The 25,328-nt window shown below is 41.0% G+C and overlaps 2 protein-coding genes across 2 annotated transcripts in view; one reads left to right on the forward strand and one right to left on the reverse strand.

Moving 5' to 3' along the window:
- adam22 (ADAM metallopeptidase domain 22) overlaps nucleotides 1-24,564 on the forward strand; it is a 58,056-nt gene extending 33,492 nt beyond the window's left edge. The window contains exons 7-29 of the mRNA XM_069655915.1: nucleotides 9,070-9,136; nucleotides 9,269-9,345; nucleotides 9,847-9,921; nucleotides 10,603-10,674; nucleotides 12,558-12,724; nucleotides 12,815-12,899; nucleotides 13,194-13,284; nucleotides 13,387-13,438; nucleotides 16,720-16,819; nucleotides 16,910-16,981; nucleotides 17,283-17,375; nucleotides 18,304-18,384; nucleotides 18,478-18,528; nucleotides 18,622-18,685; nucleotides 18,774-18,879; nucleotides 18,967-19,086; nucleotides 19,210-19,378; nucleotides 20,825-20,936; nucleotides 21,726-21,816; nucleotides 22,880-22,933; nucleotides 23,385-23,492; nucleotides 24,007-24,107; nucleotides 24,494-24,564. Coding sequence (XP_069512016.1) covers nucleotides 9,070-9,136; nucleotides 9,269-9,345; nucleotides 9,847-9,921; nucleotides 10,603-10,674; nucleotides 12,558-12,724; nucleotides 12,815-12,899; nucleotides 13,194-13,284; nucleotides 13,387-13,438; nucleotides 16,720-16,819; nucleotides 16,910-16,981; nucleotides 17,283-17,375; nucleotides 18,304-18,384; nucleotides 18,478-18,528; nucleotides 18,622-18,685; nucleotides 18,774-18,879; nucleotides 18,967-19,086; nucleotides 19,210-19,378; nucleotides 20,825-20,936; nucleotides 21,726-21,816; nucleotides 22,880-22,933; nucleotides 23,385-23,492; nucleotides 24,007-24,107; nucleotides 24,494-24,564 — 2,079 coding nt within the window. The remainder of the gene's footprint in view (nucleotides 1-9,069; nucleotides 9,137-9,268; nucleotides 9,346-9,846; nucleotides 9,922-10,602; nucleotides 10,675-12,557; nucleotides 12,725-12,814; nucleotides 12,900-13,193; nucleotides 13,285-13,386; nucleotides 13,439-16,719; nucleotides 16,820-16,909; nucleotides 16,982-17,282; nucleotides 17,376-18,303; nucleotides 18,385-18,477; nucleotides 18,529-18,621; nucleotides 18,686-18,773; nucleotides 18,880-18,966; nucleotides 19,087-19,209; nucleotides 19,379-20,824; nucleotides 20,937-21,725; nucleotides 21,817-22,879; nucleotides 22,934-23,384; nucleotides 23,493-24,006; nucleotides 24,108-24,493) is intronic.
- cldn12 (claudin 12) lies at nucleotides 4,560-8,381 on the reverse strand. The gene is made up of 3 exons (XM_069655917.1): nucleotides 8,264-8,381; nucleotides 6,715-6,972; nucleotides 4,560-6,629 (listed from the first exon to the last, which is right to left on the reverse strand). Exons 2-3 carry the CDS (start codon nucleotides 6,931-6,933, stop codon nucleotides 5,799-5,801), a joined length of 1,050 nt encoding a protein of 349 aa, XP_069512018.1. The 5' UTR covers nucleotides 6,934-6,972; nucleotides 8,264-8,381; the 3' UTR covers nucleotides 4,560-5,798.
- Nucleotides 24,565-25,328: the final 764 nt, after the last annotated feature.

A 25,328-nucleotide genomic window follows, 5' to 3' on the forward strand; every position in this document is an offset into this window, starting at 1 on the left:
ACAGCCTCTGCCTGAGACGACTCAGTCAGCTCTGTCCCTTTAAGAAACACCGCCTATACAAGCCCACTTTCTTCTGATTGGCCAGCTCTCCGAAGCCTGCTGAGGCTGCACTTTGTGACATCACAGCGTGTAGAAAATACTGTGTGAAACCTGGCGTTCACAGCAGCCTGCAGACTGAGCTGAGAAGCCTGGGGATTACTCCAACATACTTTTACCTACAGACATTATATATATGTCTTAAAATGTGAAACAGCATAATACCTCCTCTTTTCATATGTCAATAATTGTATCTGGTTTAGCTGATAATACTGTATACTTAATTTGACTGATAACATAAAGTAACATTTCGTATGAATTTATGTATTTTTTATCACAACTTTTGCTCAAAAGACATTTTCTGAAAGTGTTTGGCACACAGTTCCATTGCAGTGTTGGTTTTGGCTTGTTAGGTGTGGGAATTCTGTCTTCCTGACGATGCAAGGGACAGCGCTGCTGCCAGGCACGCAGGTAGCTGTCAGTTTGTCAGCAAGTGGCTCTGGATGTCTGCTCCCTGCAGGCGACGGTCCCCACTGACTGCCTCCCTGGGACCCTGGGTCCCTCTCTCTGTGTATCTATTTCTCTATTTCACTCTCTGTATCTTTGTCTCTTCGACAGTCTGTTTGGTCTGCAGTTGTCCTTCACATCAATAAGTCTAAATGCTCTCCATGTATCCTGTGTATCAAGGCTCTAAAAAGTATGTGTTTTTGTGCTTTGGAGTTTAATTGAGAGGGCTCTATCGCTTTCAAACTTTGCATCCTCAGTCATGTTCTTGTAACAGCCTGAAACAGCCACATCTCACTTCTGATCAGTTAGTGACTGTATTAAATGCAGAGGCTGCAGTGTCATGGGATGCACCACTAATTCCGGCTGTTCTGATCTAGTTGAAAGTGATGAAAAAATAAACATGACAGGATGGGGTGTGTGTTGACTCCGAGCCTGCATGACTCCTGTCGGCCATATGGTAAATCCATCTGCCCTTCTTCCGCCAAGGCAGAAAAAAAGTTTCAGGATGTTAGCTAAGTGTGTCCCGAACAAGCTCGCACGTTTCTGCGGCTGAACTGGTTTCAAAGTGTCTCATCAGGTTATGTAAATAGGCTTGTGGACAAGTCGACTGCAGATGTTAGCAACACAAAGCAGCAGAATTAAAGTTCACAAGCCAAGAACGAGATGTTCCTGAGCTACGTGGCTGATAGATCCTGCACTTCTTGAGTGTGTTCGTGTCTGCGTGTGCATGCAGACAACTTGCAGGGAGGGTTTATTATGCTGGCTTGCACATGCAGAAAACAACATATGCTTAGCCCTCGTGTTTTTTCTAGACACCTTCCCAACCCCACCTGCACCTCGGGGCCTCTGCGGCTACATCGCAGCATCTCTTTTAGCGAGACGGAACATGGTGCTGTTTTGTTGATGCTGCAGTGTTAGAGCACATTTCAACTACAAAGGCTAGTCAAAGCAGTGTTATTATTGCGTTCTGCATAATAAACAGCATGTTTCAGTGTGTTAACAAGCTCTTATTGATAAGTTGATTGAGAAACAGTATGTCCTAAATCCATACTTTGCAGGATTTCAGAACGTAGCGTGCTCACACTAGAAAAGTAATGAACTGAAATGTAACCAAAGCAGACAGTTTGCATACTTAATGTTGATGCACACTTTACTCCCACAATGCAATGCACCTATGAAAAGGAGGAGCTGCTTACAGCTAAAAATACCTATATATATATATGAAGTTAGAGGACACATATTTACTTTGTTGCAGGTATTGTGCCTATTCCTGTTTGTATAAAGCATCCAAGTATGTTGTTTTTTGTATGCTAACAGCTAATACAGTTAGCTTACAAAATCAAAGCCCTCTATGATTTAGAATGAAGTATGTTGTATTGATTTAAGACAGAGTCTACAGCCTGTGAGCTCTGTGGCACAGTGAAGCTTTGAGCTAAATGCTCAGCTAGCTAACACGTTCACAATGACAATGCTAACATACTGGAGTTAAGCAAAGATAGCAAATGTTAGCATGCTAGTATTTGCTACTTAGCACTACTCACAAAATTCAGCCGAGGCTGTTGGGAACGTGATAGTTTTGTAAATGATTTGACAAAATGACATTTTGGCCTGCTTAGATATGACTACATTAAATATTAAGCTAGTATTATTAAAATTCATGCTTTGGGTGAATGTGCAAAACTGATATTTGTTGGAGTAGACGAACACTGCCTGCCAAGTAAAACCCTTTGTGTAGGCAAAAATTACATTTTAATTTATAAATGTGACTATTTTGGCTTTTTGTGGTTGTAGACGGTTAGCATCTCAAATCTGACCTGCAAACTGACCTGCACTAACAACATACGGAGAGGTTGGAAATATGAGGGACTAAAGAGGAGGGGGTGGGGAGTCAAAGGGTGAAGGAAGGGGTGTGTGGATGGGGGTGGTGGCAGGTTAAAGGGTGGGGGTGTTTGCATAAGGTGCCAAGAGGAGGATTTTTATACTAGAATAAAAAGCTCAGTGTGTGTTGGAGCCGATGGGATTAAAGAAAGGGGGTCTCCTTGTGGCCTGAAGCCAACTTCATGTTACTAAACCTGGACCTGCTCATTTACACATGCAGGGAGAGCGAGACTGAAAAGCATGTTACCCCTCCCTGCTTTATATTCATGAGCCAGCAGTCTGTGTCTGAGGTACCATCTCCCTTGGCAACCAAGGCTCCGCCCCCGTCTCTTTGTGGCCGACATATGAACGCCATCTGTGTTTAGACCTTAAATCTCCGTCTCTACTCGCTCCCTGCAGAGTCTATACGCTGTGTGTGTGTGTGTTTTTTACAGTGCTGTTTGGCTGGGCGTGATGAACAAAGAAGAGGCTGGACAAGAAAATGCTTTATTACAACGTTTAAATCAGGAGAAACTCGTCCGATAAGGACGGATTGTGCTGTGTGCAAATATCACACACTTCTATTAATTATGGTCTTATTAATCATCGGCTGCTAAACTCTCAGTCAACATGAAAGTGTCACATCAAAGAAGGACTTGGCTCCAATTATGACTGCTGTAATTTAGGCTGGTGGCTGTTAATCCAGACGCCCGGTCCACAAGGACTACATCAAAGATAACACAAAACACTGCAGCGCTGAAAGATTCATTTTAATAGAGTGCTCACTGTTGTTAATTGGCTCTGGCTTCTCTCTCAAGCCTTAATGTGATAACTTCAATATTTACCCACAGAGCGGATCAGAGTTCAGGGTGAACGTTCATGAGTTTATGTCTTGTTGTAGCTTTTAAAGTGCAAAGAAAAGCAGAGTTACTGTTGCATTTTGCATTGTCATATATCACAGTGTATAAATGATTAGTTCAGGGACAGAAAATATACCAACAATTTTTAAAACTGATGAATTATTAATGTAATTGACCCAGTCCCCAATCAATTCAGCTTCTCCAGTACAATGTTAATACATTTTTAATTTGGTTTTTGATCAAAGGTGGGACAAAACAAACCTCTTTGAGCTGGCAGCTATTGTTTTCAGTTTACAGCACACAAACAGGCTAATAGAAAACTTCCCAGGTGACAGCCAAGGGACATTATTGAATATTTACTGGTAAGTATGAACAAAAAATCTAGTGTGAATCCATTTTCCATTGTGAATTTAAAACTGCTGGCTATGTGGCAGAAACCCAGAAACACAGGGGCTGAACAAGCCAACAGCTTGACTACTTGTCTTTCTCGTCAAAGCAAACAACTGAACAAATGCAGCTCTGTTAATAAACATTAATGTGATTTATTCTAAAGTGAAATGAAGCTGCTGATATACATTAACATGTTCTCAGATGTTTGCTGTTAAACATAATGCTGCATAAACAGGGGCTAAATGAACACCTGCACAGCATAGTGCAACATTTATGAACCCTGTATTCACTTTTAGGCGCATTCAATAAAAAACCAATAATAGTGTACAATGTAGGGTTCACCTCTTTTCTCTGGCCTTTAACACCACATAGGTTGTTGATTTTATGTGCACAGATATTTTATCTGAGGTGAACAGTCTAGTAATTTATTATGTTTTATGTTCTTTTATTTTTAGTATTCTGACTTTTCATTATGTTTTATTGTATTTATCTTACTGTACAGCACTTTGGAAACCTTTGCGTTTATTTAAAATTGTGCTTTATAAATAAAATGGATTGGATTGGATTGGATAGGGTTCAGACTGGCATATGGACAACGTTTAGGGATTAAGGAATTACAGAAGGAACTCAAAGTTTGTTTGATGATACATTTCTGGGAAACTCGAGCCTGTCAACTGCTCGATTTCTAAATCAAACTGAAAATGTGTAATCAGCTGAAAGTATCATCAGAGCAGATACGTGCTGACTCTGTCCATGTTTGTGAATCATAAATCAGTCAGGTTGATATGTTGCTTTCCCTCTTAGTTTTGTCACAGTTGGGGGATGATACATAGATACTCAGTAAATAGGGTTTGTTATTGTTGGACCATCACATAAAGAGGTTTGCAATACTTTATGATTTATGTTTTTAATAAAACTAAAAAACAGTGTAGAAAAAAAGACAACATCACTGATCTTTTGTAAAATAACATGATTACAACAACAGACGGTGTGGAGATCTTGATCAGTGCTTATTATGCAAAACATACAGAAGGCAAGAGTTAAATTTGGCTTAATCACAAGGACTACCACCACTGAACAGCCTAACGACATCATATTTCAGCTGAGCTGGCAGAAGGTTCAGATGATCATCGGCACTTTCATTCCTGCCGTGTCTCTTAGTGTTTTAGAAATTACAGTTTATAATTATGTAACAGGCCAGCATGTAAATCCACACAGTCATCAAAGCCTTCTTCTGTACATTATATATAACACAGCTAAAAAACTTTAGTGCCATTTTTTGACATACACATTAAAGAACATGTTAATGATTGAGTAGTGTGTTAGAAAATACCAACAGCTAACAAAGTCAGTGAACAAAGGCAATGCAAACTGGCACAGTATTCACATAATTAGTGCATTAAAAACATTAACAGCTGCTCTTCACAGGGCGCTCTTATATTACAACAATAACAGTTCATATCACACAACAAACAGGTGAGTCAGTTACAAGTTGTTCATTCAGAACAACAGAATTTTAACCTCATGACAGTGTTATCTTCAGTAGTGATAATAGAAGGCTCCCACAGTTTAAGCTTTACATAAGCAAAAGTGAATTTGTGTAGTAAAATGTGTTCTATATAAACAAATGTAACAGAGCAACACAGTTCTGCTGACTGGTTTTCATTAGTTATGTGGCAACCAGCATACAGCTCCATTTATCATAAGTCAAAAGTCTGTGTAATGTTTTGCTTGTAGTAAGTTGGTCCATTGGCACCTTAAGCAAGTTAGGAGCTAGTGATCAAATGTTCAGGGGTCCTACTCTCCTGGTAAAACAGTGAAATAAGCTACTATAGTTGGTTGAGGTTTCTTTATCTGTTTCTGGCTGTAAATAACTTCATTTGCTTCCATTTCTACAATACGAGGCTGAATACATTCAGCAATTTTGGATACATGCACAGAAAATGTCATCCTTCATATAGCACCTCCAGTGTTCTTTGACTGGGTCTCATCTTCTATAATCAGCACTTTGCAGACCTGGACTGGCTGACTGAATTCTTGCAGCTATCACTCTCTGGGCTGTAAATAGCTCTCATATTATTAAGTTCCATCAATCACACTCTGTTAGTTTTATCAGCAGTGAACGTGATGATATCAGCTTCCCTTCTCTTACTGTCCCTGCGTCAAGACGGGAATGTCGATCTCTATGGCAGACATGCGTGAGCGGGAAGAGTAGCGGTGGCCTGCGTAGCTGGATGTGTAGCCTTGAGATGGAGCGTAGCTCTGCGATGGTGCGTAACTCTGTGATGGTGCGTAACTCTGTGAGGGAGCGTAACTGTAGGCCTGGGTCCCTCCCACTTCTGAACCATACCCATCTGGAGCAGAAATCTGAGACATGTACACCTGCGGCGGGGCCGGGGCGACCACACTTTGTGCGTAGCCCTGGGAGGGCAAATAAGGCTGGGTGTCAATCACTGTGGGGGGATAAGTCTGTGGTGGGAACGGCTGTGGACCGTAAACTGGGGAAGGAGGATATCCGTTTGCAGTGAGAGGCTGGGCGGACAGAGATGTAGGCATGGAGGGCAGTGGCAACCAGAAGGGCGAAGGCAGCTTTTTACACATACAGTACCACATGAACATCAGCAGGGCAGCCAGCATTAGCCCCCCAGAGCAGCCTATGGATACATACACAGCAAAGCCATCAGAGAAAATGTTGTCATATCTCATGTTCATTGCCTTGGTGCGGAACAGGAACCACACTGAGGGTGCCATGGCGATAGCTCCGCCCAGGAATAAGAACATCCCCGCCACCAGGTGACATCCTGCGCTGTTGACCAGGAAACTGATGGTCTTGATGTCCGGTTCAGGCTTGTCTGAGCAGCAGCAGGTCTTACACATTCCTGACATGCACAGCAGCAGGGCCAGAGAGCCGAGCAGCAGGCCTGTTGGCAGACAGAACTGCAGGAGCCGCAGATCCAGCTGGTCCACTTTAGAGTACCACTGGAAACACAGGAAGACATGATTTATTTTTTAGGACATAAAAGAAAACAAGGAATATCAGAGGGGAATTTTCTTAAAGTAATACCTCTGAATCATAGTAGTAACATCCTGAATAGCCATCCTGTTTCACACATTTAGCCCACAGCCCATCATACACGCTGATATTCTTGGCATTACGATTGAAGGTGACGAGTCTGGTTACACGCCACTGTGGGATAAACGCTGCCACAGCAATCCCTCCCACAGACACAATGGCAATGATGAAGGCAAACGCGTTGGTGGCGTGGATGTCCCGGCAGGACATGGTGGGTGCTGACAGGAACTGAGGCCAAGACGAGAGATCCTGTTTAAACAGATGAGGAGATAAAGTCAGACAAGTGGATAGAGAAAAGCCCATAATGTGACTACAGTAATTATTTTCTATGTACACAGAAGTCCTGGTCCTTAGAAAAAGGCATGGTTATACAAGTTCTTCAAATGGCCCAATTATTATTTAAGTAAGCTAACTGTGCCACAGACTGACCTAGCTATGGGCAACCCCCCAGTATTTCTATTCACCACAGTGTAGTTGACCCAATATCTGCTGTCCCCGAGAAACAATGCTCTCATTTCATTAGCAAACAAAGTGGGGATGACTTGGGGGCTGAGGTTGCAGGGCAAGAGCGTATATACTGCAGCACATTACATAGACTGTACAGCTAAACAATAAGCACTTGATTTATGCTTGAGGTTCCTTTATATGACAGCATGTAGCAGTGACTGACCATGGCTCTGTGAAAACTCCTGTATGCTTTAATATCATCCCTCCTAGATATTTGCATTTTGAATTTGAATTCAGATGTAAGCCGACTGATAAAAACATATATATTCAAATGGGAGTATATTAAAAACAACAAGCAAAGATAACCCCTTTTCCCAATTATTTTCACTGGTGGCCAGGCTTTTGAAGTAAGGGCAAGTTGGACTGTCCAGTTCTAATATGTTTTATCTGTATTTAATGAATTATTTCACCCTTCATTCAAAATTATTATATTATTGTGCACTTCATGCCATTTTATTTTGTCTTCATAATTGTAGTACTGGAATCTTTCACTTTGATTGTATAGCACCGTTATACATTATATTTACATTTATAAATGCGGTCACCATGGAAATAAGTGACTAAACTGCGCGAGCAGAGGTGACGTCATGGCGCCATACAATACTGACATTTTGTGATTAACAATAAATAATAACCAAGTGATAATTTGACTGTAGGAAGCTGTTATTACATTACATTGGCTGCCAGATAACTCCATACTGTCCGCTACTGTAACGTTATGCTAATTAATAACTTTATCAGGCTTGCTAACAGCTAGCTTACCTAAACGTTACGTTAGCTCTTTAGCCCGTAGACTGGTCTGAAATAAACGATTATCTAAATAATAGCTAGACTTATCAACAAACTAAATTATTAAAACACTCACAAGAAAGTGTGGTAACATATAAATGGGCTAATTAACCAACATTAAACGCTGCCGTTAGATCGTTAATTTGCTAATCGCTAACAAGTTAGCAACAGCAACCTGTTGCGTCCCAAAATCCTTAACGTGTAGCTCAAACACGGCAACTATGTTCAGTGTGGACTACAATACCTTTTATTTCCAGCAGTTCAATCGTGTTTAGATGGCATTTAGCCTTGCCCTGCTTCACACGCCCGAATACGAACCAACTCAGAGCCCTTTTTACAAAATTACAGTAGATTGAAGCGTAAACAGGATGTGGCCTCATAATAGTACCAGTATGTCTGCTGCCCTCAGTGTTGTCTTACAGGTTGTTCACGCATGCGTGGGCGATTTTCTTCTTCGTTCACTGATCAAATCACATTTATTTTCCTACACTGAGGAGAGAAAGACTCAAATCAAGGGGGTTGATAAAATTAGTTTCAAATTAAAAGAAGATTTGAAAAGGAGGAGAGCAAAAATAGCACAAGAGGGAAAAAGTATTATCCAGAAATAGATTAAAAATATGCAAATAGATCCATTTACTATAAATTGCAAACATATTACTTGGTCTGCTATTAACATTCATGTTCAATGGCTGCAAAGTGTTTTATAAAGTCTGCTGATGTATTGCCAAACCCTCTCTAACGTTTGTTTGTCTGTTGGTTTGTTGTTGTTTGTTTCTGTCAAATTATTTGTCTGAGGATTCTCTGAGGTGATTCTTGCCATCCTCTTTGCTTAGGCTTTCACAGATCTAACTACAGTTTCAAAGGGGGAGTGTGTGTTTGTATGTGTTCAAGCGATATTAACAAAATGAACAGTCCACCTACTAAACACACTCTTCAGCTCATCAATACAGATTAGACACATCAGACAAGCAGCAAGGACATGAAACCTAATGTGAACTTCAACACACCATTCAGCATTCTACAACTGAATCCCTCTTTTCTGTCTTTCAGGGAGATGTTCACATTCACATGGTCTATAAATCTGCAGGGCAAGAGGGATTTAATGATCTCCTGAATGGTAAGATGATGACTGAAGACATCTTATTTATTTATTTCTCATTTTTTATTCATGTTTATCAGAAAAGGTGCTCCTGACTGCTTTGATATCTGCACATGAAGTTTAATTGTAATGAAATCTTCTGCTTCTCAGGTGATTTTCCAGAGCCGCCTTTTCCCAGCCCACCTTTTCCCGGGTCGAAAGTTGTTCACAGGAGAAAAAAGAGACAGGTATGACTCCTCTGCAGGCAAAAATAATCTTCATCAGAGGGATGCTGATGGAGTTATGATCTGCACGTTTGTGTTTGTGATTGTACCGTTTCCTGTTCTTATGAATTTATGCTAATTCATAAAGCTAAAGAGAGACTATGTTTCTTCTCTCAGCTCCAATACAACAGCTCCCCAACCCTCTGTCTCCTTCTTCTTCTTCTTCATTAAATATTTACCTTGCGAGTAGCGGCTGCTTCAAACCACCTCGTCTTTTCTCAGACACAGTCAGATGTCTGCAGCTGTCTGTCCCTCTGAGTCGCTCTCATCTTTATTTGGAAGATGGAAAACCGACTTTTTAGCTTTGCAGAGTTCATCGTTTTTTTTTTGTTTTTCTCTCTTACTTTCACTGTGACGCAGGAGACCTGAGTCGAACTTTGTGTGCACATTGTGTGTTTGTTTTATGAAAATGTCCCTGATGTCTTTTTATGTGATAAAAATGGCAAACTGTGTTTTTTTTCTCAGGCTCCACACGTGTCAAGAAGTGTAGAGGATGAGACCAAATACATTGAGCTGATGGTGATCAATGACCATCTAATGGTAAGACTTTAACTACACAGATATGATATAGATGTACACTTATGATAGACTATATACGGTGAAATTATAAAATAGTGAACCTCTCATATATTTAGTACCCAGAAGCCAAAAGTATCTGTGTCTGAACATAATGAGTTGAGTTGGAGAGATTTAGTATAACAGCTGTTCAGAGAACATCCTCATTATAGCACATATTTGTAAATTGAATTGTTGGAAAAATGTCAAATTTGTGCAACCATACACCCTGCTTATCGTTGCTGTCTCGTGTCTTGTAAGCACGTATGGGCTGGGCACCATTTGGCGCCGGACTATCAGACAGAATAATATCATCACTTATGTTATACTTTATGTTGATAAGAGCATAGCACAGGATGCTGGGCGAGCTGAGAGTGAACAATAGAAATGAAGTAAGTGCTTGCACTCTTCAGGCAGTCTGAATCCTCCCTTTATTGTGTATAAACCAGACAGTTTTCACCGGAATGGCCCTGACTGAAATCTGCCTGGAATTGTTTTAGACTCAATGAAGGTGATATCTGCAGCAAAAACAAATGTGCACAGCTGCTCCTTTTAGACATTGAAATGACATGAAATGAATCTGTTCCAGATTGTGAATCACACTTGTGTTTGTTTCCTCTCCATCCCTCTCTCTCTCTCTCTCTCTCTCTCTGTCTCTCTCTTCAGTACAAGAAGCATCGGCTTTCCGTTGGGCACACGAATAACTATGCTAAGTCAGTGGTCAATATGGCTGACATGGTAAGAATTGTATTGATCCTCTTCTTGGAAAGCTTTCCACAAGCACTCCCAGGTATTGGGGCTGCACATTGCACAGTTCTCTGCTTTAACCAACCACACGCTCTGCAATTAAAACATCTCCTGGCTCATAATGTGCTGCCGGCAGCCATTAACCAGCCGGTCAGGATATTTCACTGAAACAGCAGCGACATCCCAACAGTACTGAGGCAGATTTTTCTATGTTTCTTTATGGGTAGCCACATCTGGGTGCTGTGCTACTGAAATCTGACCTGCTGCAGGGTCATGTCTGTAAGCTGAGAGGCTTGAGAAGCTGTGGAAAGGTTGCGCTTTTTGCCGTGTCCTTGAAGAGGATCATATGAAGCAGACTCTATTTGGGAAGAACACATTGATTTCCATGTACCAGTATAGAATAGATGCTTTTTCCGAGCGTAGGCCCCAGCGTCGAGTCACTGAGGCCACATTCACAGTTATAAATAATACAGTACTGGCTTATAAGTGACAGTAATTATAAATGTACAGACAAAACAAAAGAGAAATATTACTATAAACTAAATGTGTATACAATATGTGAACCTTAAATATTTTTCTGCGACTAATTTTCAACAGCAAAGTAAGAACTCTCACACTCATCAAATACATGTAAAAAGCTGTTTTCTTTAACTTCTCTTTAATGCTCACTCTGTGATTTTAAAGCCACCCTGAGAAGAAAGTGTTACAGAAAGAAATGCAGCTATAAATGTGTATCCATAAATAATAACATGTCAAAGTGGGCCTTTACATGTGGCAATTGCATGTTCTCCCCGTGCATGTGCGGGTTCCCTCCGGGCATCCCGGCTTCCTCCTACAGTCCAAACGCATGCTCGTCAGGCGTCCCCAGCCTCCCGCCCATTGACAGCTGGGATAGGCTCCAGCTCCCCGTGACACTGAACAGGTTTAGCGGTGTAGATGATGGATGGATGGAAAACTGAACAAAGAGTGTTTATAATGTTTCCTTCATAATTCAGCACCAGCACTTCCAGTCATGGAGGGTTCTTGCTCAAGTTTACTTTGAAGTCACAGAGATAGGCATCTGGTTTTTTGAAAAAAGAATACCACATGGTGATCTTGGAGAAACCCAGAAACAGAACTTTCTACTGCTCTGTCGGTGTTTCCAAATGCTTGAAGACTTTCTACAAGTTTTATCAGACTGATTTTTTGTGCGCATCGTACAAACTGAACAAGGACGCATTGTTTACGGCTACAATCTTTGTTCAGTTCTGAATATAGAGGCAACAGACATCTTTTCATCCTGATATTGAGAGGAAAATATACATTCGAAAGTTGGTGTTGACCTTCAGGAGATCCCTGGTTGTTTTATTTTCTTAAAACCAGATGCCTGGCAGTGTGACTCATTTGTACTGAGGGCACACCTGGGCGATTCCAGCTCTTAATGTGCACAAACTGATGTGAGGTTGGTGTTGTAGGGCCCAGATTTCATTGAACCGTGCACATATCACTGACCGCTTCCTCTCTGCACCATCAGCTTTGTTTTTGGCATTCAGCTTAAACAAAGAGGCTTTACTCTGTCCTCTTCTCCTGTGTTTGTCCGAATGATTTCCATCTTATAAAAGCAAACACATTATTTGCCATCCAGTTTGCTCCCTCCATGTCCTTCAGACGGTTACCCTTGTTGACTCCGTCTAGCCGCCTGTAACGTGCTGCTGTCTGCTGGCGGGGTCATATTGATCATCCTGACTGTGTGACTGCTGCTCTGATGACAAACAGCTGGAGATGTTGATGAATATGAGGAATGCCAGTCACATTTAGTATCGATCAGGCTGTATCATTTGATATTATTTACTTTCAACTTTTGGACTTATACTAGATTCACTTTCATTCCCCAGATTTTCAAGGAACAGCTTAATACCAGGATTGTGCTTGTTGCCATGGAAACGTGGTCAGCTGACAACAAGTTCAACATCGACGACGACCCCATGGTGACGCTGAGGGAGTTCATGAAGTATCGGAAAGACTTCATCAAGGAGAAATGCGACTCTGTCCACCTCTTCTCGTGAGTCCGAACATCTAGAAGGATTTCCTCTTTCACGCGACGCCCCACAACCTTTTTTTTATTTAACACATAACTTTATTTCTTTATCAGAGGGAACCGCTTTCACAGCAGCTGGGGAGGAGCCTCCTACATGGGAGGAGTCTGCTCGCTGACCAAAGGAGGAGGAGTCAATGAGGTGAGACACAAGTTATGGTTACAGACTTCACGGTCAGTTCACTTCATTAGAGGATGTAGGCAACTATTTATATTTACATTCCTACATTTCAATACTGTGCAGTAATTTCTATTATTCAATATAGTTGTAATCTTGATGCCATTTAGTTTCTGTTATTCCCTCTAATGCACGAATCCATGCATTTTAAAGCTGCTTTTCTCCAAACCCATCTAATAATCTCTTTATTTTCCATCTCCTGATGTTTCTCTCCTCACTTTCTGTCTGTCCGTCTGTCTGTTTCTGTCCCTTCTTCAGTACGGGAAAACAGATGAGATGGCCATCACGCTCGCTCAGTCTCTCGGACAGAACATCGGCATCTTCTCTGACAAGAAGAGGATCCTTAATGGTACAACACTAAACCTTAAGTCCTCTTTATTTATCACACACTAACGTTTTTGTTTTATAGAAAGATGAGATTGATGGGGTTTTCATTTTTATTTTTTTCCAGGCGAGTGCAAGTGTGACGATCGGTGGTCGGGCTGCATCATGGATGATGTTGGGTAAGTTACTTTTACAGCACATTTCTCCATCAAATCATCACCTCAAAGCCACAATGAAGGCAGACAACAGATTTTATGAAAAAAAAACCTCAGCTGAGATAGAAACATTCTTCAATTGATTCAAATTCATAGACGTCTTCAAAGTTCAAAGAGTTACAAAGAAACATAAGCAAAAAAGTCTGCACATTTCTCTGCTCAAGAATGTACTTCCTGTTTTTAAATCGGTCATGTCACCAAAGAGTTAAACGAACTGTGACTTACAGATAGATGAAAGTATAACACTTGGGGATAATATTTGTTAATAATTTAATTGAAACTTTATTGATAGCAGTTCAAATTTGATAATTACATTTAAATGTTTGTTTGCAGGTTTATTATATTTGTTAGGAACCATTCACACTATTACACTGAATGTTACCATTTGACATGTTGCGCCAGAGTTATCCTTAAGGTGATTTTTATCTTCAGTCTCTTGGCAGATAACTAATAAAACATGTACACAGTGACAGAGCAGAAACAAGACAAAGAGGACGCACAGTTGCACCTCTCTCTCTCTTCCTCTCTCTCTCTCTCTGATTCTCTCACTTAAACAGACACACACACACACACACACCATGTCAACAACAAATATTAGTCAAATATGTCTGCCTCTAAAATGGAGTGTTGTTGTAGTATCATCATTCACCTCTAGGTGTCAGCCTATGTGTATTTTCTATACAGCTCGTTTATATAACTTCATTGGTTTCTTTCAGCTGTAATGTGTTACATAATCTTTCGCTTGCTAAGATTAGAAAAAGGTGATGAATCAGTCTGTGTATGTTTTGTGTTCTCATGCAGAAGTCATGACAGTGTTTGTCTTAAAATGCGTTTTATTCACATCTGCAGTGTTTATACTGTACGGGAGCTTGGCATTGTAAACACACAGATGTGACTGTGACGTGTCTGCCATGTGTGTGTATGTGTGTGTGTGTACCCCTCTTCTTAAATACTTCTCGCGTTCCCCCTCTATCCCGAATGGGACAGCAGGTGAGCAGACGCTTGGCTAGACCGTTGCCTGTGCTGTTACTGAACCAGCTGGCTGCCTCGGAGGGGTTGTCAGTCATCACAACCTTTCCCATCTCATCCGACAGCTCTACAGCCGCTGCGGCCCCCGGCTTCTCTTTTTTATTCAGATGATATGAACAAATACAGTTTGATGTCTCTTTAACACACCAGCTGTATTTTTCATCATCATTTTCTACTATTTCACATAAACTTTATGTGTATTCTTCAGTTTTTTGGCCGACGTCACCGGCTGATCAGCCAAGAAAAACACATTAATTTGATAATTCTAATTATAAATAGGCTCCTCCTCCCTCCTGCCCTTTAAAAGTCAAGACTTTCATCCGCTCTGTTTGTCCATGTCTAACCGATTGATACAGTCTGCAATGTCATTCATCCCCCTTTGATAATGGTAACCCCCCCTCTAACAGTTCCTGTCCAGACTCTGCACTTTTCGAGCTCTGTAATAAACCTGCTATTACATCATGTGGTCATGTGACAGAGGACCCTTATGTGACCCTAATATGTGAGCTGTCCCATATTATTACGATTCAAGTCAATGGTATTTCAGACACGTGTATTCAATGAGCAAACCTCAGTCATGTCCATTGATGGATGTTTCTTTTGATCCCTCAGCACCTGCATGTGTGATCAACCTAACTGACTAACTCCTCTCACATCTTCGCAGGGTTCAGCTGCTGTTTGTGAGTGTGTGCATGTTCAGTATGTGTGTGTGTGTGTGAGTCGATTTTATTCCTACGCAGCGTGTGTGGCAGCCTCTTAAATCCCAACTAGACCTATTATTGATAAGGCAGGTCGAACAGTCCTTAAGAGAATAAACGCACAAATCAATGTTTGTTAACGCATTAGGGTCCAGTTAGGATTTAAACTGTTGTACAACATAATGATGAAGGGTGAAACATTGAGAAAATGTAAATAGTGTGAAAAGTATTGTTTTAAAACATTAATGCAGAGACTAGTAAATAATTGTGGTTCAATGACTGCCATGACTCTGTACCACCACTAGGAGGTGACAGGCTGACTGTGAATGAATGACAGAGGAAAGAAAGACGTTTTACTGGATACATGAGGTGCATTATTTAATAAATCTGCCTCTAAATAATACTGAGGTGCTCGTGCTGAAAGTTTTGAATACATATTTCTATCCAATGTTCTTCCTGTGTGCTGTGACATATAAAAGACGTCATCATCGCCGAATAACACTATCAGTCCACTTAGTGATGGTTGCACTTCTCCTGGTGACTTCTGGCGAATCATTCGAGCACGTTTCATTTTTGTTTCACCCCTTATTTCTCTTCAAACGGGGAGTTCACACTACAAGATTTTAGCTGTGACAACCTCAAACCTGATTAGAAATCTACCTGAAATATTGTAGTGTACTTCATCCAGCATCAACGCGTCATCATTACAGTCTCTTCATACAACCATTATCACTGTAGGTGGCTTTCATGTTAGATTATGACGACCTTTCGCAGCCCCCCCCACCCGACTCTCTCCGGCTCTGTTATTGCATTGTCTCCTGATGAGCAGCTCTCTAGTTCGACGTGTGCCGGCAGCATAATCAGCACTGAGCACGACTGTGCAGCAGAGGATAATAACACATAAGTGCTGCGCGGGTTTGGGTCGATGTCATTAAGAGCATCAGAATGAACCCCTGACATTTGACTGGGATAGATTTGCACAAATACTTTAGATGCTGATTTGGCTACAGAGGAGTCAAGCTTCATATTTAAACATTTTAAAGGAACATTGAAGAGCTGACGATGCCGACTGTACAGCTTGATTTCTGTTCTCTGAGTATCTTAGCGCCACAGTTTCACATGATAATGCAATAACTGTTCACAAGTGAGTCATTTTCAGGACAAATTCATTCCATGTGCGTCCAACACGTCTCCATATAATCCTCAAAATCTTAGTCACACTGTATGTCTACCTCCTTGTTATAGAAAGGATCTCCTCTGAACTGTAAGTATGGTGAACCTGAGGTAACACCTGATATATTCATGCTATGTAAGAAATACAAACTCAAATAAGGCAAACCAGCTGTGTCTCTGTCTGTCCAATGAAAGTAAATTGATGTATGTGTGTGTACAAACCTGCAATAATGATATATATTTTGTTTGTCCTGTGATGTGTTTTGGGGAGCGAGCCCCCTCTCCCCCACTGTCACCTGAGAATTCAGTCTGTACGTAAAAATCTGCTGCGTTTGTGTTGAACAGCTTCTACCTGCCCAAGAGGTTCTCCGACTGCAACGTGGAGGAGTTTCACAACTTTCTCAACAGCGGTGGAGGAGCCTGTCTGTTCAACAAACCCCTGAAGGTTCGTCACACTCTCACATATAAACACACTCATACATATACGTGTCTACTTAGTAGATTAAGCATTAATCTTCCTAATTTCCTCATTTAGCTGTTGGACCCTCCGGTGTGTGGAAACGGCTTTGTGGAGCCCGGAGAGGAGTGTGACTGTGGCAGCCCGGCGGTAAGTCACAGTGCTCCTGTGGATGAGAGTGGATGGATGCTAATAGGGATTCAATTTACAGTCCTAAAGGGGAAACTTGATAATCATGCAAGGTCAAAGTGACCGGCTACTTAGCCGACAACAAAACCCCCTGCTGTGTCAGACTGTGCCAAATAAGAGCTAATTTAAAGTAATGATTTAATTGGAGAAATCAAGGCACCAAAATAGACGATACGGATAAAACCTTACATGAAAGGCTGAAACAAATCACATTTAATCATAAGCAGACCACTGAGAGCTGTTTCTTTTTTTGGTCTTTCAGGAGTGTGCCCGAGAGGGCGAGGCCTGCTGCAACAAGTGCACCCTGACCCAAGGCTCCAAGTGTAGCGACGGACTCTGCTGCAACAACTGCCAGGTACACATTTGGTCTTCAATTCACCTTCTTCTCTGGGCTTTAGTCATTTCAGTATAATTTTCTGGTTTCAAACAGCTAAGGGACCTGAAATGAACTATGTGACAATAAGTTTCAGCTGCTTTCCCAGTGACCATTCTAGCCCTCTTCAAACTTCACCCGACTACTAGTGAATTAGTTATGACAGCCTTTAAAGGGCCAGTTCGCCGATTTTCAACCTCAGTCCTATCAGGCTATTATGGGGAGCTAATGCCATAATGGTAGGAAAAAAATGTCATCACGCTCTGTGCCTGTGGAGGACGCTATCTGGTTCTCCAATGGGCCCGGAAAAAACCTCCGCCAGATGACGCATTTTATGCAGCCAGCGAGCTCGCTACACTTCCTCAATCTAGGACGCCCGCCTCCGATGTCACGTCTCGTTCAAAGTCGTCAGGTTTGAAATGTTTACTGCAGACCTGAAGATTTTTTAGACGCTCCACCGGTATATTCTCGTTGTATTTCGAAATCTGTACCGCTCTGAGCCATTGCCTGCAGCGATCAGTGTGGCTGGAAAACTGTAGTATTTCACTCCAGCGTCTCTCGCTGGGCCGTTCCTTTCAGAGGGAGGGGCGCAATGCACTCTGGGTGTTGTAGGAATGTAGAATGGGTGAAATAAAGAGCTTTTTGTACAACTTTCTCCACAGCTATGGCGCCAATTTCAAATTGCTTCTATCGATTATAGAGAACACCAGCTTTGACTGACAGCAGCTTTTTCCAGGGGAGAATCGCTCCTTTAAGCACTCCTAAATATCTGAAAATGAATGTTGTTTAGTGGAAGAGTACACTGAACTGTCATGGCTGTAATATTGGTAGTATGGGATTTAAAGCTGTTCCTTGCTGACACAAACCCCAATTACAAACACTCAGAGTCTTATATTGTTTGCTGCTTCAGATGGAGTTCATGGGAGTCGTGTGCAGAGATGCAGTGAATGACTGTGACATCCCGGAAAACTGCACCGGCAACTCAAGCCAGGTGAGCACGAGCTTCCCTCACGCAGTTTTCTCTAACTACAGGCTCACACATGCATCACTGTATCTCTGATGTTTCCTTCTTTATGTTTGTTAGTGTCCTCAAAATGTGCACAAGATGGACGGCTACACGTGTGAAAAGGACCAGGTGAGATGTTTGACTCATGGTTATTCGAGCCTTGCTGTATTTTTCATTTAAAAAAGACAAGCTTATATTTCTGTGCTGTATTTCTCCCCACAGGGTCGCTGCTTCAATGGAAGGTGCAAAACCAAAGACAGGCAGTGCAAGTACATCTGGGGAGAGAGTAAGTGTGATTAGATACTATGTGCAAATGAGAAAGACTGCATGCATCTTAGCACATGCTCATTGTGTTTCATTTGTCTTTCCCTCAGAGGCAACAGCAGCCGACAAGTTCTGCTACGAGAAGTTAAACATCGAAGGGACGGAGAAAGGGAACTGTGGGAAGGACAAGGACACCTGGATCCAGTGTAACAAACAGTGAGCCAGTCCTTTCCGTGAGCAAACCGGTTCTGACATTCTGTTATTTTACTGTCTGTAATGGTTTGGTTTCATCTTTGCTTTCAGGGATGTTCACTGCGGCTACCTGCTGTGCTCCAACATCTCACCTGCCCCGCGTCTGGGAGAGCTGCAGGGAGGCCTGACCTCCTTCTCTGTAGCCCGTCACAGTGCTTCTCTGGACTGCAGGTACACATCATCGTGGAAAATGTTTTGTATTTAAAGCAGCTAAAAAAGTGTGTAACAGAATTCTGACAGCAATGTGATTTCACCAAGTGCTGTGTCAGTGACTCAGGCGTGTGTGTTTTTCAGTGGTGCTCACGTGCTGATCGATGGAGACACCGATCTGGGCTACGTGGAGGACGGCACGGCCTGCGGGACAGACCGCGTCTGCTTCAACCACAAATGTCTCCCCATCCAACAGTTTAACTTCAGCACCTGCCCTGGGACCACCGACAAGACCATCTGCTCCGGACACGGGGTACACACATGCAGTGAACACGCCTTCACAAATTAACATACGAGTGTACAACTGTTTTAGCCACTTTACTGAAGTAGTTATCATACAGTAGTTAGATCAGGGTAATAGTGGCTTTATGATGGTCCCTGTCCCTGTCTGTCCTAATCGACTACAAACCCCAAACATCCTTTTAATAATTCAGCAATCTCGTCAATTTGAGGTTTGATATACCATTTTTCTTTAGGTCCCATGACTCTTTGTTACCACAATGTTGTTGATAGGGTTCTTTCTTGTAGTTTAATCTATTTTTTATATATTTCTCTGTCTAAGAATTGCATATCTAACAGTCCCACATAAGGGGAGATCCTAAACAATTGTTTAGAAGACATAATGTCAGGTCTAATTTGCCTGACCTAGCTTGTAACAATAATTACACCAGTTAAATATATAGGTTACATAACTAAGCAACATCACATGAGAGGGAGTGATGTTGTATGACCTCGAGTGTGAGTGCTTTTTTACAACAGTTACACAAGCGGCAAATAGTAACAATAAAAAAGTAACAATCAACAACAGAATACTTTTTCTCCTCTAACTCAACTAGTTCGACAACTTTTGTTGCTAAGCAACCCAAACATTCTCCTGTACTGAGTCTACAGGTTACCACAGATCAGCTGTTTTTTATCATGTGTTTGTTTTAATTTATCATCAACCAGTGAAATAAGAGTCTGCTGTGTGATTCAGAGGCACCAGCTTGATTAATGTAGACATACACGGCTTCCTTTAATGTTAATTAACAGTATTCAGAACACCTGGCTGGGGCGGAGTGATACACTGAGTGAAAAGTCCCTGTGATGTTATTCTCTATATCAGCACTCAAGGCCAATCAGATTACTTGGTCAGAAGTAACTGTTGTGTTATTGAAAACATTAGATTCACTTAATGTTACTTTAAAATAGCTCTATGGAAGAATATATTGAGTAGTTACACATGACTAACAGGAAGTGTGGCACTCTTCAAAGTAAGAAGAGAGTATAAATTACAAACAAGGTAATTGCTTTATTATCGTTTTTGTGTCTTATTACTGTAGTTGAGTATCAGCATAACAGTTTGCCTCTGAACAGCTTCGTAATTACATCAGCCTCCCAAAACCTTGCTTTCTATTAAGCAATTTCAATAAGATAAATTAAGTTGGAACGTTATTAATCCCAAAGGAAATTCTTGTGCTCCAAAATTAAAGTACACAATAAGAGAGAGCAAAATATCAACTAAAAGTTAAAATAAAATATAAAGTCTGTGGATTGAATTTAAAGAGACAGCACCTGCTAGAACAACAACACAAAATTAAGCAGAAAGTAGTGATGGCAATTATTATGCACTGTAATATGTACTGCAAGGGTTAAGCATCCAACATCTTATATGAAAATACATCTGTGACCTCACAGTCTTTGTGTTCTCATGCTGCAGGTGTGCAGCAGTGAGCTGAAGTGCGTGTGTTACCTGGGCTGGGCAGGAGAGGACTGTAACTCCACGTCTCCTCTCAGTTATCTTGTGGTGGGCCCGACCGCCGCAGTCTCAGGTAGAGACGCCTCACCGTTCAGTACCTCTATCCTGACCTCTCTGCATCTCACATTCTCTGCTCATCCTCTTCTTCTTCTCCTTTCTTTTATTTCTCTGCTTTTCATACACGTGTCTCAACTCTCTCCACCTCATCTTTCAGTTCTTCTTCTAAAATCCCTCCCTTCACAAATCTCATTCACAGATGTTATGTTGAATATTTGAAGCTTTTGTTTGTCGCATTTCTCTTTGTTTATTTTTCTGTGTTGGGTTCATGCGTGCTCATTAAAACCAGCTGCATTTGTATTCACTGAACCATGCACGTCATTCTTTTAGTTTGTCATTATTTTCACACTCATTCTTTGTCGACAGGCTGATGTCTTTGACGGAGTGACTTGAGGTCAGATTTGAGTTCCTTTTCATTGTTTGTCCTGTCTTTGATCCTGTCATTCTCCTGCTCCTCGTCCTCTCTCACCCAACGCCAGCTCACCTCGGTTGATTGTTTCTGACAGTTATTGTATTTAAAAAGCTGTTTTTATTGTTATCCTGAACGGGAACCTACTGCGAGTTCCCCTCAGTGTAACGCTGCAGGTGACAGCAGTTTGGTTGTTCCCAGTTTTGCCCCCCTTGTTCTCCTTTTACACTTCTCCTGCTAAACGTTCTGTGTGATCTGCTGCAGTGTTTTGTGGTTTGTGTATCCCCCCGCGTCCACATGATTCAGGAAACAAGAGGCAAACATCCAATTAACACAAAACCTGCTCCCTACTCTCCTCTCTCTCTCTCTCTATCTCCCTCCCCTCCTCTGTCTCAGGTATCACCAGTACCAACGTCATCATTGGAGCCATCGTCGGCTCCATCCTCGTCCTCGCCCTCATAATGGCTGTTACAGCCTGGTGTTACAAGTGAGTGTCCCTGCAGCCTGCATACAGCATGTGATGCTTTAAATCAGGAGGAATCACAGGGAGAAATCTGAGGAGGCTTTACTCGTAACAGGATAGATAAGATAAGATAAGATAATATAAGATAAGCAGGAAGACAAGATAGCAAGAAAGTAAATAGAAATAAAAAAATAAAATATAAATAAGAGGTATATACAACTGGTAAACAAGTAGGTGTATATGACATGTATGGTTACTAGCAGCAGCATTTTAACAGTATGAGATAATACAGTATGATATGATGTATAACTATACGATATAGTACGATATAAGGTGCAATGTAAAAGTGGCAATTAAATACAGTACGTTATATTACAGTATGTATATGTATATAATGTAAGATATGGAATATTAAGTGAATAATACAAATGTAATATTAAGGTAGAATTGCAATAATATAGTATAATAGTATAATACAATACACAGTATGTGGTATCAACAATAATAATAATAATAGTATAATGTAAAGTACAGCAGTAAAGACGGTGACGATGTAATATGGTGTTGTACGGGACAGTCTGGTACAGTATGTATAGTCTAATATGACTATATATGTATTATAATATAATATACTATAATGATAATAATAATAACACTAATAATGATAATATGACATATTGAGTATAATATGGAGATAAATAGTAAGTATAATATAGTATATGAAGAAACAGAATAGGGAGGAAAAAACACTTCTTTCCTATCTTTTATTATTCTTCAACTTAAATAATTTGAGATGTAAATTTATGATCTGGAAGATTTTCAGTCCAATAAATGTCTCTAAATGTAAAGTCTCTGTAATCTCAGAATAATGAACAATCTCTTAAACAAAGCAAAAATAAATCTGTCTTTGGTTCAAGTAATCACACTTGACATACACATCCATTGACAAGGGGTAGCTAAAAGTTATTACTGCTTTGTTTAGAGGGGACGTAAGTCAGCACAGCTGGGAATCAATACATGTGTATCAATGCATTTGACAAAAGTTCTGTTATTGCTTGGCTGATGATTCTTGTGTTTCTCTTCTCAGGAGCTACAAGCAGAGATGCTACGTTGAGTCTGAGGTTCATCGAAGATTCTGCCGGTTTGCCCACTTTAACTTTGTTTTCTATCTGTTCTTTCAATGTTGTTTTTTTATCAGTTTTTTGCCGCAGTGTTTCTTATTTTTTCTAAGGGTTAAAACATAACAACGCCTTCCTCTTAAATGATCCAAAAATCCACATCCTGAATCAACTTTGGGAAGAAAATATCCTCCTATCAACACCACAGACGGAATTTACTCAGTTATTCAATTTAAAATACATTTTATAGTATTATAGCCTCAGAATATATTGCACGTTTAGTACTCACACCTCAGTGCAACAACTAACACCTGTTTTTAGCGAGTCGTAAAAAGTCTTCCAGGAAATATAGATCAATCATTGAGGGAACTATTTGTCTAACATCATAAATTAATGACTGATAACTTTGTGAGAAGATTTAACGTTGGATTTTTCTGTTACTCCCTCTCTAAACGCTTTCTTGTGTATCTCCAGGCAAATGCCCCCAGGCGACTATGTCACAAAGCCTGGGGACGCAGACTCCTTTTACAGCGACATGCCTCCGGGCGTCAGCACAAACTCCGGCTGCAGCTCCAAGAAGAGGTCAGCCTGCCTGTCGCACCTGCAGATTTGCACCCTGTCCTTCACTCCCTCCATCCCATCCATTTCTCAGAACATCTTACTGTTTGGCTTCAGGTGTGCCATCTCATCATCACTCATTCATTCGCTGGCATATTGTGTGTGTGTGTGGGTGCGTGCGTGTGTAAATCACTTGTGTGTTTATGCTGTATCATGCTGTGTTCCTCTCATGGCTGTCATTCTGCATCTTTCTCTGTGAACGTTTAAGAATTCAACCAAAATGTTTGAAAATATAAACATTTTGTCAAAGGAGAAGTGAGCACTGCTGCATTTCTCATATAATCACATCACATTCAGCTGTCAGGATGTTTCTCAGTTTGCAATGGTGTCTTCCTCCTCTCCTCTATCTGCATTATCGCTCTCTCTTGTGTCCATTGCTTCATCAGGAGCAGAGCAGTGTTTTTGCTGCTTAGAAGGACGATGTTGTACTGATAATATTCTGCCGTGTGTGTGTGTGTGTGTGTACCTGTGTGTGTAGATCTAATGGCCTATCCCACTCATGGAGTGAGAGAATCCCAGATGCCAAGCACATTTCTGACATCTGTGAAAATGGGCGACCGAGGAGCAACTCATGGCAAGGTAACAAACAAATCCCTAACACTTACCCAACCTAAAACAACACATCATGTCCTGAAAGTGTTTTTCATCTACAACTTAAAGCTCCTGTGAGGAGTTTTGAGCTGGTTACGAAACAGACTGAAATTAATACTGATGCCTCTTTATGACCTACAAAAGTAAACAAGACCATCAGTAAAAACGTAGTTATTTTTAATGCCTCTCGGTGCTGCCACCGGGTCGGTGTCAGACGAAGCGACTTGCAGCAACCTGAGTGAAAGTGCCTTTGTTTACATTTTACATGGAAAAGTTTCACAGTAGATGACACATTAACTAACACTGAAAACATCAAAATGAAGCAGACACAGTTTAAACCTGAACATGTGTGCTTGTGTTCTGTGTGTCTCCAGGAAATCTGAGCGGTAATCGCAAGAAGCTGAAAGGAAAGAAGTTTCGTGCTCGCTCTAACTCCACAGAGTAAGTTCATCTGTAGGTCATGTTGTGAGATGATTGGAAGTTGTACGCGGGATATGCAGCTGAAGAGACGATCTCTTAGAAAATAGAATTATTTGGTTCTAAAGCTAGCTCTGTTCTTTATTTTATATTTGCCAAAATGTCAACAAATCCCATTAAAAAGACCAAAACAAACAATGTTTTAGTCTTTCACTAATTTTGACACTTGGGTCTCAAGTATATATTTCAACAGGACACTGAGGTTTCTGCCAAATTCTTTTGAGGGGTAGAAGTAAAAGTTTGACCATATTTGGATGAGAGGGTGGATACATATTGCCTTTATCCTGACTGTCAATCACAAAGAAGCCACGCCCTAAAACATACCCTGCTTTATCATGTCTGTTAATCTAAATGAGAACATCATTGACTACATGAACTTCAAACTTGAATGAAGAAGACTTACTGAGGTAATATAGCTGGCTGAGCAGAAGCTCATTTTCTCATAGACCCTGTACAGTTTGACTTCTTTTTCACAACCAGTGATGTCGCCCCCTGCTGTCCATTACAAAAAGAGCAGGTTTAACGCACTTCATTTCAGACCAAGTAGCTACAACCACTTCTTGTATATAGTCTATGGTTTAAATGACTTTAAACAATCAGGCTTTGGCCATTCAAATGGTACATCCCAGTAGGATAAACTCATTGTTGGTTTTGGTTTTCATTAGACTTGTTGACAATAAATTAAGAATATTATAATCCTTTTCCTTTTAAGGTTTAGCATAGCTGTAAAAA

This window comes from Semicossyphus pulcher, unplaced genomic scaffold, assembly GCF_022749685.1.
Source record: "Semicossyphus pulcher isolate SPU_LCO1_2020_fin unplaced genomic scaffold, fSemPul1.0.p SCAF_9, whole genome shotgun sequence".
In the NCBI taxonomy this organism is placed as follows: domain Eukaryota; kingdom Metazoa; phylum Chordata; class Actinopteri; order Labriformes; family Labridae; genus Semicossyphus; species Semicossyphus pulcher.